Source organism: Rattus rattus, chromosome 4, assembly GCF_011064425.1.
Source record: "Rattus rattus isolate New Zealand chromosome 4, Rrattus_CSIRO_v1, whole genome shotgun sequence".
In the NCBI taxonomy this organism is placed as follows: Eukaryota; Metazoa; Chordata; class Mammalia; order Rodentia; family Muridae; genus Rattus; species Rattus rattus.
Window position 1 is genome coordinate 40029043 of NC_046157.1, and position 14458 is coordinate 40043500.

General features: G+C 44.5%; 1 protein-coding gene across 1 annotated transcript in view; it reads right to left on the reverse strand.

Annotated features, from left to right (window-relative positions):
- The window catches only part of Nxpe3 (neurexophilin and PC-esterase domain family member 3), an 86323-nt gene extending 81463 nt beyond the window's left edge, over nt 1-4860 (reverse strand). Inside the window, exons 1-2 of the mRNA XM_032900292.1 lie at nt 4751-4860; nt 169-434 (exon numbers count right to left, since the gene is read on the reverse strand). Of these exons, the coding sequence (XP_032756183.1) occupies nt 169-261 (93 nt within the window). The 5' untranslated portion in view covers nt 262-434; nt 4751-4860. The remainder of the gene's footprint in view (nt 1-168; nt 435-4750) is intronic.
- Nucleotides 4861-14458: the final 9598 nt, after the last annotated feature.

The window sequence follows — 14458 nt, forward strand, 5'->3', positions numbered from 1 at the left end:
TGTGTGTGTGCGTGTGTGCACGTGTGTGTGATTTTTCTTTCCTTTTCTTTCTCTCCAGCCCCCAATGAAACAAGTTTTGTTCCCTCAGAGAAAAGTCTGCTGCAAAAAAAAAAAAAAAAAAAACAGGCTCTAACTGCTGCCTGCAAATCTCCAGACTCGAGCACTCACCTCCACCTGAGTGACATTGAGGACCAACACCACCACCATGAGCACCACAAACAGATAGCAGAAGACTCGTAGTTTGAAGAAATTGGTCCACATTGTCCGGCTGTGTCTTGCTGACCCATGGCCGACACCACGCTCCTTTCACCTTCAAAGCTCCATGTCTTTGTTGTGAGCTGTGGACGAGCATTCGGTTCAATTCGCTTCTATTCTGCCGGCCATCTGAAGAGCTCTGGAGAGGAGAGACTGCAGCGACTCAAGAGCCATGTTTTCTACAATCAACAAAAGAAACGAAATTCTCAGCAACTGCGACAGAAAGAGAAGTCCATTGCCCTTCATCGGCCTTATCCAAGGTCCAGTCACAAAAACAAAGGACAGGGCTCAGGCACAGTAATCTTTTATCTCCTGGGGACATTAATATAGTATCTCCTGGGAACACTAATATCTTATGTCTAGAAAATTACTTCAGTTTCCTTTTCCAACCCCAAGCTTCTGTGCAGAGGTGGGTAATAATTACCTTATGACCATGTAGCTTATAACTTTTAATAGAAAAAAGTTTTCAAACTCAGAAATTGTGAAATCAAAGTAAACATGAAATTTCTAGAGTTTTTTTTTTAATTGACCCTTTGTGAATTTTACACCATGCACCCCAATGATTTTATTTTTATTTCACATACATTGGTGCTTTGCCATCATGTGAGGGTGTCACATGACCTAGAACTGGAGTTACAGACAGTTGTGAGCTACCATATGGGTGCTGGGAATTGAACCTGGGTTCTCCGGATGAGCAGCCAGTGGTCTTAATCACTGAGCCATCTCTCCAGACCCAAATTTCTTGAGTTTAACTAAGGAAAATCACCTCACTTTCCTTATAGCTTATGTTATATAACATTACCATATCTGTTATATGTAGAAAGTATTAGGAGGAAACCTCATGTTTTTAGAAAGAGTTCCATCCAGAACACTGTGCAAACGACTCTGACCCACAGGAAAGCCAGACTACCACAGTCTCCCCAGCAAGACATAAGCCAGCCTTTGGTTCACAGTTCCCCAACAGTTGGTCGTGTTCTCCCTCAGCAGAGACAAGACGGAGGAAGACATTCACCCTGAGGATGTGGGGGTGACGTCAGCTTGAAGAGTTTGTAAGAGATCCTCGGTCTTTTATCACGGACGTTTATCGGCGATGGACTAGAGTCCCGTAGCAAAATCAAAAGTTCTCTCCGGTCGCTGGTTTTATGTTGTTCCTGCTGTTGGGTTTAGGGAGTGGGGTATTTCAAATCAGTAATGATTCCAACTATTTCCTCACTCTGATAATATCATTTTTATAACCTTTGTGAGACTGCAGTATCCTTGTCTTCTAGCAGGAAACAGATAGGTGCACATCTTATTTTTGTAGAAAAGTAGACAGAATAATACACAAGTTCCAAAAGGAAAAAAACGAAAAAACCTTTGATTTGATCTCTTTCCTTCTAAAACAATTCACTAGAAAATATCGTAATTTCAGTAGAGAACCTTTTTCCTTTTTTTTTTTTTTTTTTTTTTTTTTTTTTTTTTTTTTCTTTTCTTGTAAACCATGGGAATTCCTGGTTCAGGAATGGATTAGTTTTTTGTATTAATGTAAGGGCATTTTGTTAATTTCTGTAAAACAAAAATTAAAGCATACACACTGATGATAATGTATACGGCTTTAAACTCCATATATATAGGAACAGGAAGCATGTCAAGCAATTTACTGTTTTTAAACTTTTCAGGAAAAGGTCTTAAAGGACAGCAAGAGTTCTCTCATCTCTAGTCATATAGTCGTATTCATATTCTCTCTCTCTCTCTCTCTCTCTCTCTCTCTCTCTCTCTCTCTCTCTTTCCCCTGTACATTTCCACCAAAGGAGTTGTAAGGAGGAAGTAACTGTTTCTGTCTCCAAGACGGAGACGAGAAGGTGTGCTATGGGGTGAAGCTTCCAGTTAAGGAGCACCTTGAATCACATTCCAGCTTGTGCCTGGCTTCTGCCTTTGCTCTCTGCAAATGAAGATTCTTTACACCTTAGTAAGCCAACACCTCTTTAGTATGTCTGCAACTCAGGTTTGAACACTTTGGCATTGCTGGCTTTGAACCCCTTGTTAATGATTGGAGTCGTTTGAATATGCATGGCACGGGGAGTGGCACGGGTATGTCCCTGTCGGGGTGGGCTCTGAGACCCTCCTCCTAGCCACATGGGAGTCAGCTCTCTCCTGTCTTTGGATCAAGATGTAGAACTGTCACCTCCTCCTGCACCATGCCTGCCTGGACGCTGCCATGCTCCCCCCTTGATGATAATGGACTGAACCTCTGAACCCGTAAGGCAGTCCCAGTTAAATGTTGTCCTTTATCAGAGTTGCCTTGGTCACGGTGTCTGTTCACAGCAATGTAAGCTCTAAGACAATATTTCTGTATACATTTTTATCTTCATTCCTTATATCCTATTGCACTGAAATGCAGACGGGTTGACACCGTCTTCTGAATTTAGAAGAGGCAGGTAATCCTGAATCATCTACATTAGCAAATATTATTTAAATTTTTAAATTATTTTTGTAATTTACGTGCGGTGTGTGTCCATGTATAGCGAGTGCACACACATGCGGATGTCAGAGGATAACTTACCATAGCTAGTTCTTTCCTACCATGGGGGTCCTGGAAACTGAACTTAGAACGCTGATCTTCCAGGCAAGACTCTTTCCCTGCCAGCCACCTCCAACCTCCATCTGTTACCTATTGGATATTTTCAACACCAGTTACTGTTACTGTTCCTTTCATTCCTCGGTTATTTTGACGTTGCCCTGGAAAGTCTGATCATATTTACTCTCTTTATTGTTTAAAGATGGATAGGGAAAAAAAACTCCATTTTTACAACTCCAGTTTCTGTTGCCTCTAAGCTGTTCCCTCACAAGCTCAGCTGAAAGGTTCAGCTCTACACAGACACAGAGAGAGGTCCCGGTCTGTGTGCCGGTGCTGATAAGGTTTCTTTAAAGTACCTACTTCTCCAGTAGCCTCTGGCTGGAAATCAGACACACACTATTGTAGACCTGAGTGGGAGACGGAGGGGTATACATGTAGAAACAGGTAAGACATTGTTCGGTGCAAGCCAAGGGTTGTTGCTACCTTGAAAAGGCAGACTCCTCATCTATTAGAAATGAATATTCTGTAAAAATGGGCCAGCGAGGTGACTCAGCAGGTAAAGGTGCTTTCTGACAAGCCCGACAGACAGACAGACGGAGTATGATCCCCAGGGGTCACAAGGTAGAATCACATTCTAGCTTGTGTTTGGCCTTCGCTCTCTGCAAATGAATTTTTTTTTTTACTGGATATTTTTTATTTACATTTCAAGTGTCATTCCCTTTCCGGGTTTCCCTGCCATCAGCATGAATTTTCTTTTTACCTTGGTGAGTTAACAACTTACTGCTGGTGCTGCTTTAGTATGTCCACAGTGGTACTAAAATGAATTTTGAATTGTGCCTTGTCATGGTCTCTCGGGACAACTGAATTCTGGAGCACTAGGGACAACCGCTACTCTTCAGTGACCTATCCCTTCAGCTCCTTTCTCAGTAACTGATTACTTGGTCAACCCAGAGGAAATTATGAAAATATCATACATGGAAAGAAGACAGTCAATCCAGTCAAAGGGGGGCAGACCCCCACACTGCTGGGCTAAAGTATGGTGTGCCCTCCCCTGAGAGGAATCAGTCATGAGGAAATCAGTCCTGCTAGCTTCAAAGACACCCTAATATTCCAAGTGACAAATAATGCCTACAGGAAGACAGGGTCCCCAGAGCAGTGTGATTCTTTACCCACTGGAAACAAGGCAATGATCTTTGGTTGATGAAAAGCAAGGGGGAAAATAGAATTTCATATACGTTTCTGCAAAATCCTACCTCACAACCTCTCTTAGCACCACTGCCCTTCTGAACTTGAGTCAGGCAGAGATAGAACACAAGCCAAGAGCTCAACATCACACAGAGTACTGTCATACACTCATTTCTCCCTGCATGACTACTTTGATGTCTCCAAAACTGCAGCTCTGTAAGGCCTGGATAGTCCAAAGTAAAACGAGACAACAAGGAGCGCCCCAGGAGCGATGAGACTGGCGATAGGGACTAAGAGCAGTATCGCCAAGCTCGAGGCACTGGGTGTAGAAGTACAGGGGTAGGGGTGGGGGGGGGTACAGGGGCCTGGCTGCGCTCTCGGGTGCAGGTCACCTGAGGTGCCCGCTACCAGGCGCAGTGTCGCTGCAGCAAGTGGAGAAACTGAGGATGGAGATGCTCAGCCTCGCCCCGCATCCTCTCTGCAGCAGATCGGATCCTCCGGACCTCGGCAGCCGCAGCCCAGGGCTGAAGCTCTGCCTTCTATCTTCGGTTGGGGCCTCAGTTCCCGGGCTCTGGCATGCAGTTGGGACTCCCGGGGCTGCAGCTCCCTACACCCGGCCGGGGACGTTAGGGACGCGGGGTCTGCGCAGCACACACAGGGCTCTGCAGCTGCCAGGCGCTCGAGGCTCGCCGCACCCGGCGTTCCCGGGACAGGCTCCGCCCCGCCCCGCGCACAGTCGCACCTCGCACTCACCCGGTCTCCGGTCTCGCTAACCGCTCGCCCTCCTATGGGATGTGGACGCTCCGATCGGTGGCCTCCGCGCCAGGCCGTTCTTTCCCTGCTTCCTGACCGCGCTACGGCGCCTCACCCCCGACCCCCGGCTACGATTGGTCCGACTACAGGCGGGGCGGGGCGGGGCGGGGATGGTGACTGACAGCCGCGCAAGCTGGGTGCTGTGCCCAGTGGCGAGGACAAGGAGTTGGCACTGCCTGTGCTACCCGCCGCCCCAGGGAGCTTGTGTTCTGATGACTGTGTACCCCCGGAGATACACTCTAGCTTGAGGGCTGGACGGTTCTGGAGACACAAATACAGATGACCCTCGGACATCAGCGTTTCCCTGGAGCGTCCCTCAACTGGTTCTCTGCCTGAGAACTAACCACAACGCTGGCCCAGCAGTGGCAGAGTTGCTGCTACCAGAGAAACACTGCTTGCCAAATGTGAACATGGAGATAGCAGGGTCTTGAAGCTTCTCGCTTTGAAGTTAGTCTCTTGGCAAAAGTGCCAGAATATTCCACCCAAACCACCCTCAATGCTGGATTATTCTAGTTTGGACATTTTATGTCAAAAGCAGTTTGGCAAATCTGAGATGCTGAGAGGGGTTCCTAAGGGATATAGTAGGGCCTGTGTGGGACAAAAGACATTTGCCGTGTTTCTTGAAAGGTCATAGAGCACAGTGGGGTTAGTCTTTTAATCTGAGAAAAAAAGAAAAAGTCTGCCCTCAGACTTAGTCCCCAAATTGAAAAAGAATCAATATGAATTAAAACTGTCATTAATTATCTTTATATTTATTGACCACAGAACTATAAGAGCCCGAGATCAGGAAGGACTGAAGCAAAACAACTGTCTTCAGGACACTGCCTTCATGGACTCAGAGCACCTGTGGTTAGGTTGTTGTACAAGACCTGAACAAAACCAAACCCACTGACATTCTAACATGGTGAGACAAAGGGTTCATGTGTACCTCTGTTAACTGAGGGCCCGATGACGGCTTCTGCGAGAAGGAGATACTGTTTTCTTTCCCGGTATGGACTCTGGTAGGTCAACTACTCTCCAGTGAATGACTCCACGTCTGTTAAGTGTTTGAGTAGTACGAATTGTATGTACTAAGTGGTTTTATTGTGTGTTTGTTTTTAATTAAGAGAACACGAAGTTAGTGAAGGGAGTTGGCGGCAAATCACGGGAGGAGTAGAGAGTGGAAATGATTAAAATACATTGCATGAAGTTCTAAAAGGATTACTAAATTTATATTAAAAACTTACAGATTGTGCCAGGCAGTGGTAGCGCACACCTTTAGTCCTTGCGCTGAGGAAGCAGAGGCAGACAGATCTCTTGAGTTTGAGGCCAATCTAGTCAGCAGCTGAGTTCCAGGACAGCCATGGCTACACAGAGAAACCCTGACTTAGACTAAGTACTAAGTGAGTAGTGGACCCTTGTCTGGTATGTACAAGGTTCTGGGCTTGATCTCCCCCACCCCACCCCCCACCCCCCACCTCATCCCCACCTCTGTTACCACCAGCTGACTAAATATGCTTCCATTTCTTCAGCCCATGCGCTGACAGCAAGTGACACCCTCTATTGTCAGTCTGTGTCTATGCCTTGAGGATCAGACCCCTACTAGTGTTACAGACCCTGTGCAGGTCTTGATCAGGACCCTCAAACCCTTGACAAGCAGACTGTACTACAACCCTCAGCCTGGGGTCTGAGACCTTCAGGCCTGAGAATTTGCTAGATTTCTGGTTCTAGGGATGAGGGCTAGCCACGTTCTCTTTTTCTGTGTTTTTGGTTTTTGGTTTTGTCTTTTACAGCCTTTTACCAGGTTTCAGTTCTTCTGGTTTCTCTATTTGCATTTCTCTTCTTCCTGCCCTGGAAATGCTTCCCCTAGTCAGCTGCTTCTTCAGATGTTCAGATGAGCCATTGCCTAGGGCTTTTCCACAACCTGATAGCTGTTGCTGGCCAGATAGCTGAGGTAAGACTACCTTCTGGGACCAGGCCACCCACTACAGCTGGCATAGTGGGGTGCACTTTTAGGCCCAGCAGAGGTAAATGGATGTCTGTGGTTTTTGAAGCCAGACTGGTTTGCATATTTGAGTTCCAGGACAGACAGAGGTACACAGTAAGACCCTATCTCAAAAAAAAAAAAAAAAGAGGAGAAAAGGAAAAGGGGAGGGGGAAGGGGAGGGGAAGGGGAAGGGGAGGAGGGGGGAAGGGGAGGAGGGGAGGGGGAGGGAGGGAGGAGGGGAGGGGAGGAGGAGGGGAGGGGAGGAGGAGGGAGAGGAAGAGGGAGGAGGGGAGGGGAGGAGGGGGGAGGGAGGGGAGAGGAGGGAGAGAGGGGGGGGGAGGGGGGGGGGGAGGGGGGGGGGGGGGGGGGAGGGAGGGAGGGAGGGGGAGGGAGGGAGGGGGAGGGAGGGGGAGGAGGAGGAGGGAGGGGAGGGAGGGAGGAGGGGAGGGAGGGGGGGAGGAGGAGGGGAGGGAGGAGGGGGGGAGGAGGGAAGGAAGAGGGGAGGAGGAGAGGAGAGGAGGAAAGGAGGGAGGAGGAGAGGAGAGAGAGGAGAGGACATGCTGGGCGCCACGCAGTGTGTGGGCAGGTGGAAGACACCAAGAGGCCACAGGCCTTGTGTCCCAACCCTGGTGACACCACTGCAGTGTCCAAGTATGTGATGGAGAGATGAGAAAAACAAGTGAAATGGTTTGTGCACTATCAAGAGAGGCAGATCTGGAGACATGAGGAATGAAGGTGGTGAGGAACAGCCTGATGTGAATAATCTGAGCTGTCACCTGAGGCCATGGTGAAGTTCCAATCCATGCTGCCAAGAGGGCCAGGGGTCTGCGTCCAAGTCTGTAGCCCATTTTACTACCAGAGCCCACATACACATTCCTAGTCTGGGCTGACCCTTGAGACCATGTTGATGCCTGGGCAGAGAGGGGAGCTGGCCCTGTTGGTGTGGGCACAGGAGTACTGGTGGGTAGACAAACTCAGCTACCACCGAGGCCCCCACATCCAGAGCTTTGAGCTGGTCCATCTACCCAAACTATGAACTGCTGGAGTGTGTGAATCGTCCTGCAGACCCAAAGCTGCAGGATCTCCATTACTCAAGACAACAAGAAGATACCTGAAAGGAATCCCAGTAAGGTTCAGTATTGATAGTGTAGTAGAAACTAGAGGCCTCAAAACCAGACCAATGACTCATTGCAATGAACATTTGCAAGGAAAGATGTTTGGACACACTGAAGCTACCACACACAGGGAAATGATTTCCATACATCACCACCACCAGGCAGGAATCTACTTCTTAACTGAGCATGATTCTAAATGACCTTACCCTCAATGAATATGCAGAGGTCCCCTGGATAAAATCCCCATGCTTCCTTTGTGGAGAAAGGACAATGCTTTGGAAAGGAGTTTCATGCTTTCTGTAAACAAAGTCCACACTGAATTTTCTTTTTTTTTTTTCCTTTTCCTTTTTTCGGAGCTGGGGACCGAACCCAGGGCCTTGCGCTTGCTAGGCAAGCGCTCTACCACTGAGCTAACTCCCCAACCCCCACACTGAATTTTCTGAAGTAACATTGTTCTGAACTTTACCTACCAATTAACTGTGCGCACAATGAGCGATAACCATGGCTGATCACTGAAATAACCAGATAGCACACCTAAATGTATAAAGTTTTTATTTAAAATTAGACAGACTCAAATACAAATGAAGAGTACAATACAAAATAGTAAGCCTTCATAAAACAGACTTCAGCCACCTTAGGTCTTATTCTGTTTATACTAACATTCTTTAAAAAAAATCGAGAAATAGTGCAAAATCAAATTATTTTTAAACTCTTATTGCCAACATTAGTGATATTCTGGAACAGAGGGCTGCAATGTAGCTAAGTGGTGCAGTGCTTGTCTAGCATGCCAGGACCACGCACACATACAAATTATTACAAAACATCCAAAGAAATGTATTGACGAGGCCACTCTAAGGAGTAATTCCTTCTATCCACTAAAATTAATAAAAGAATTAAAATTCAATGTAATTTCTACCCATTCACAATAAGAAGCACCTCATCCTAAAAAGATGGGTTGTCGATTTCTCTCCAAGGCTACGAGGACCACCTTGTGTACTTGATTTTTAATTGTAATATGGCACAATAGGCTTTATCAATAAAATTTTCAATTTAAATGGAGGCTGAGGCAAGAGGATCCTTTGAGGCCAGGAATTCAAGACCAGCCCTAGGCAACATAATGAGACCCTCACCTCAATAAAAGAAAAAATTTAAAATGTTCCTTACAAACACTTCTGCTTCACTTTAAGAATAAGGGCACCATGGCTGGGCATGGTGATAGATGCCTTTAGTCCCAGCACTTGGGACACAGAGGCAAACAATCTCTGTGAATTCCAGGCCAGCCTGGTGTACATAGTGAGTTCCAGGACAACAGGGCTTTTTAGAGAGACCCTGTCTCAAAAACATATAGATAGTATGTATTTAAAGTTAAAACGTAAGTACAATAAACTCCCTTTAACACAGATGTGGCAAAATAAGAATATACATTAAACAACCATGAAACTGAGCCTCTTTTTTCCTTTATGAATGAGAACTAACCCAAAGACTGTATTTCCCCTTCCTACTTCAGGAAAAAAAATATATTATTGTTATAAATACAATCTTAATATTTTACATGAAAAAATTACTAGGAGAGATAGTATAATGTTTAAAGCTGTATATTCCTGAAAGCATTTATGAAAAGTAGTAAACTTGCCCTAAATAGACAACAGAAAAATATGCTAAGGAAAACATACACTCAAGAACAGCACCTGTATATAATTAAAGAACAAAGTTATTTACAAATAACTACGTGGCCGAACATTTTTCTAAACATGCATACTATAGGGTCCTATATAGTTAGACATATAAGAGCAAACTATATTATCAGCTGTCATGATTAGATCTTTCTCACACTGGAAGAGTAAAATTCTTACCATCTGTTGCTCTATAGAAAGCAACACGAAACAGCAAATTCAGTATTTCTTGAAAATATTTTGTCTACTTTGGCAATCTATAAGACTAGCTATCATCAAATAAATGATTAAGATACAGTGAATCTTTCCTAAAGTTTTAACTTTAGTATTGCTGTTAGTAGACCAGGTTAGCCTGAATCTCCCTATGTAGCTAAAGGTGGCCTTGAACTCCCAGACCCTCCTGCCTTGACATCCCAAGTACTGTGATTACAAGTGTATATCCCTGCTGGACTGTGGTGCTGCATGTCTTTAATTCCAGCACTTGGGAGGCAGAGGCAGGCAGATATCCAAGGTGGAGGCTAACCTGGTCTACAGAGCCATGTCTCAAAAAACAAACAAAAGCCAAAAAAAAAAAAAACAACAAACAAAAATGCAAGTGTTCACTGCCACTCCCTATGCTAGTATTGCTCTATACAAACAATTCTAAGAAAGTCCTGGAAGAGCCAGAGTTGGGGTCAATCTGAGGCCAGTGGGAAATCCCACCTCAAACCTCCAAGCACAGAGACCCCTCCCTTACAGGGAGGGCAGGGCTAGTTTAGTTCCTGAAGCAAATGCAAGCCAAACTGTCAAAGTCACCTGTGATTCCAAACTGACCCCCCTCTTAACTCCCAACCGTCCCCCTTTGGAAAGTCCAGAGCAGTCCACTGACCATGAGTCAGTTTGAAGGTTGCTTTACCCCATCAATAGTACCATGCCTAGTTACTATTGTATGAATTCTGCCCCAGTTGTTTGCAAGGTATATAACTCCCCATTAGAGTCTGCTCAGGGTCATGGCCCCTCAAAGTGGGATGACCCCAATACGTTGGAATGATTAAATTCCTCTTGCTTTTGCATCAATCGCTGCCTCTGTGAGTCTCATTCAAGAGGTCCTGGAAGAGGTTCAATTTGGAATTCACAGCCCTACTTTTTTGGAGTTCATTCAAGTTTCTGAAAGATTTAGCTGTTTGCCCAACTCTTGCCACTAAAGGACCTCTCTTAAAAGCTGTTTTCCCTTGTTCCACACACTGATATTAAAGGTGTGTGCCACCACTGCCTGTCTATATGGTATGAGTTTATGCTTCTGCAGTAATTCAAATACTCCATAATAAAAGAATTTATTTGAGTCAAAAGAGAACAAAGTCTCTCCTACCAAAAAAAGCCAAGTTCAAAGTTTAACTGCCCAGACTAATAAATAATCCAGAGTCACGTAAATTACTATTCCTTAGTTATATAAGTTACCTTTAAATTATATAAACCAATAAAAATACATTAAGTCTCTGCCTTAGTTTTCCTACATTCTGACATATTGCATTTTCACCTACATTCAAGTTCTCTGCAGCTCAAAGCAGGCTACTTCACATTCCCATACTTCTAAAACCTAGCAAAAATAAAAGAGAGGTAATTATCATATCCTGCCAAGTTTTTCACAAAAATGTTGAATGCCATTTTCAGACTGGAAAAACAGACAAAAGAACAATAAATTCTGCTGACAATGCCTATCAGATGAAATGGCTGTGTCTGCCATTACGGAAGAAGAGGGTAGCCAACATGCCTAAGTGTTATGGGGACTACTGTGATACGTATCTTACCCAAGATTCTCTGTCTGTGAGGAAGACACACTGCAGTGGTCGGAGACACAAAGAGAATGGAAAGACTATTATCAGAAATGGATGGGGGGGCGGGGATGGAGACATGGCTCAGCGGTTAAGAGCACTGACTGCTCTTCCAGAGGTCCTGAGTTCAAATCCCAGCAACCACATGGTGGCTGACGACCATCTATAATGGGATCTGACATACCTAAAATAAATAAATCATTTAAAAAAAAAAAAAGAAATGGATGGAAGAGCAGGCTTCTCCTCTTCTTCCTCCTCCTCCTCCTCCTCTTCTCCTCTTCTTCCTCCTCCTCCTCCTCCTCTTCTTCCTCTTCTTCTTCCTCCTCCTCCTGGGATGATGCCTGGACCAGCTCCATGGGAGGCCACCTGCCAATGATGCCCGGGCCTCCAATGATGAGACCTCCCGCCCGCCCTATGATGGTGCCCACACAGCCTGGCATGACCCCGCCAGACAGATAAGAGCAGAAGCGCTCCTTATCGTTTTGTATTTCTTGTTTCACCAGGAGACCTTGGTGCTGAGCCTGAGTGTTTACTAGATGCACGACAAGGAACTTCCCTTCCCAACAGAGAGAATGCTTCTGGAGGGAGAAGTGATACAGAAAAGTACGGTTTTCACTTATATTGTGAAATGTGAAAATAAAACCATCAGCTCTTAAGAAAGAGAGAGAGAGAGAGAGAGAGAGAGAGAGAGAGAGAGAGAGAGAGAGAGAGAGAGAGAGAGAGAAGCAGCAGCTACCAGAACCAGACTCGGGGAAGCTCAACCGTGGCGTTGCGGCCACTTTTCTAAAGTTAATGTGCCATGAAACAGCTTTGGTGTTACCACAGTGAGATGCTTTTCTTCAACTGTGGGCAGTAAATGAGATACTTAACTGTAAAAATAGAAAAATAAGAAATGTCCTTATCTCATATTGAAAAAGGAAGGAAAGATAGGGTTGAAGGACGGCTCACAAACACCGGTAATTCCAGGTTTAAGGGACCTGACATCCATTTCTGACTTCCTCCACACACACATACATATTCTCCCTTGCACATGTACATGCAAATTCTCACACATACAAACACATACTCTCTTACATATAAACATACACACACAAACACAAGCTCTCTCACACACACAAGCTTTCGCACATACACATGCAAGCTCTTACACATAGACACACATTCTCTTACACATATTTACTCTCACACATACACACAAACTCTCACACATACACACACATACTCTCCCACACTTACACACTCTGTCTCACACACACACAGATATTCTCACATACACACAAACACACATACAAATTAAATATTTTAAAAGAAATGCAAAATTATAAAAGATAATTATTACTCAGAGTTAAATTATCAGTTTTTATCCATCAAGCATTTAATATTACACATCTATACTAGAGAAAATAGTTTAAAGTCAAGACTGTTGTACTGTTTATAAAACACAGAAAACTTATCCTTTTCAAAGGATTTTGGATTTCTGAGAATGAAATTCAAGCCTTCACAACCTGAGTGCTACGTATTTATGAACTAAGCAAGTACAGCTCACCATAACGTAGAAATGATCCTCTCAGCAAGTACCACGTGGTCCTCAAATTTATTTTGGAAGGACAAGAACTTTTGTTTTATATACTTTCAATTAAAGGGCTCTAATGGCTTTAACAGAATAATGGATGATGTTAGCACCTACATTTAGAGAACAGAAGTACTGTCAGAATTTTAAACAGTTGCTTGACCACAGTTGGAACAGTCAGATCTGTGCTGTGCTATTTAATGTTAGCAGAACATTCTAAAAGATAAAATGCCAAACCCGTAAATGTCACCTTTGATTGACAGATAGACCTTCACACTCAAACACAGTATTATTATTCCTGAAAATACTTTTTATTCTTTTCTATTGCTGTTGCTGCTGCTGCTGCTTTTACTGTTTGGTTGGGTTTTTGTTGTTGTGAGGCAGGGTCTCACATATAGCCTGGCTGACCTAGAACTCACTAATAAACCAGGTTAAGTTGGACTCACAGGGAGTCACCTGCCTCTGCTTCCCAAGTACCGGGATGACAGGTATACGCCACCAGGCCCTGGTTTATTTCTTCTTAGTCACCATTAAATTATCCTTCAAATGTGGCACTTTTCAGAGATTAGATTAGATTAGATTAGTCTATCAGGATTTTAAATGTTCTGTACTATGGGACAAAGGTCAGTGAGTAAAATAAGGACTGAGACACAGCTACATGGTGCAGAATTTACCTAGCATGTGCAGGGCTGTAGATCTGCCAGCACACACACACACACACACACACACACACCACACACACACACACACACACACACACACACACACACACACACACACACACACACACACACACACCACACACCACACACGCAGTGAAATGTAGCTTTGGCTCTTCAGATGAAGTATATATAGAAATAAAAGCAAGAACATAATGATGGGTACACACTGATTTCTTACAATCTATGTGTTCCCCAAATATTGGCACATAAATGTCAATAGCCTAAAAACATACACAATAAAAAGAGACATTTGAGCAGCATTATTGCAAGTGAGTAAGTCTCAGGTCTCCTTTCTCCATATCAAGGAGAAATTGCCCAAGTAAGCCTAATTTTAATCCTATATGGAATACTTTACTTCAAAACTGACCCACAAATTAGCTAAAGCTTGTCATGAGGCAATTTAATCACCTCGCTTCAAAGTTTTATAATCCAGGAGTTAGGTGAGCTGTCCAGTGGCAGAGTACGTGCATCCTCAGAGGCTCAGGGTTTAACTGCCAGCACACACACACACAACACACACACAACACACACAACACACACAACACACACACACACATACACACACACACACACACACACACACAAACACACACACACACACAAGACACACACACACACACCACACACACACACGTACACACAAAACACACACACACACACACACACACACACACACACACACACACACACACACAGGCTTTCCTTAACTCAGAGGGTGAAAAAACCATGGTTTTAGTCCAAGGAGACTGCCCAGTTGTCCATAGCCCTCATCCTAGTCATGCCTTACGTAT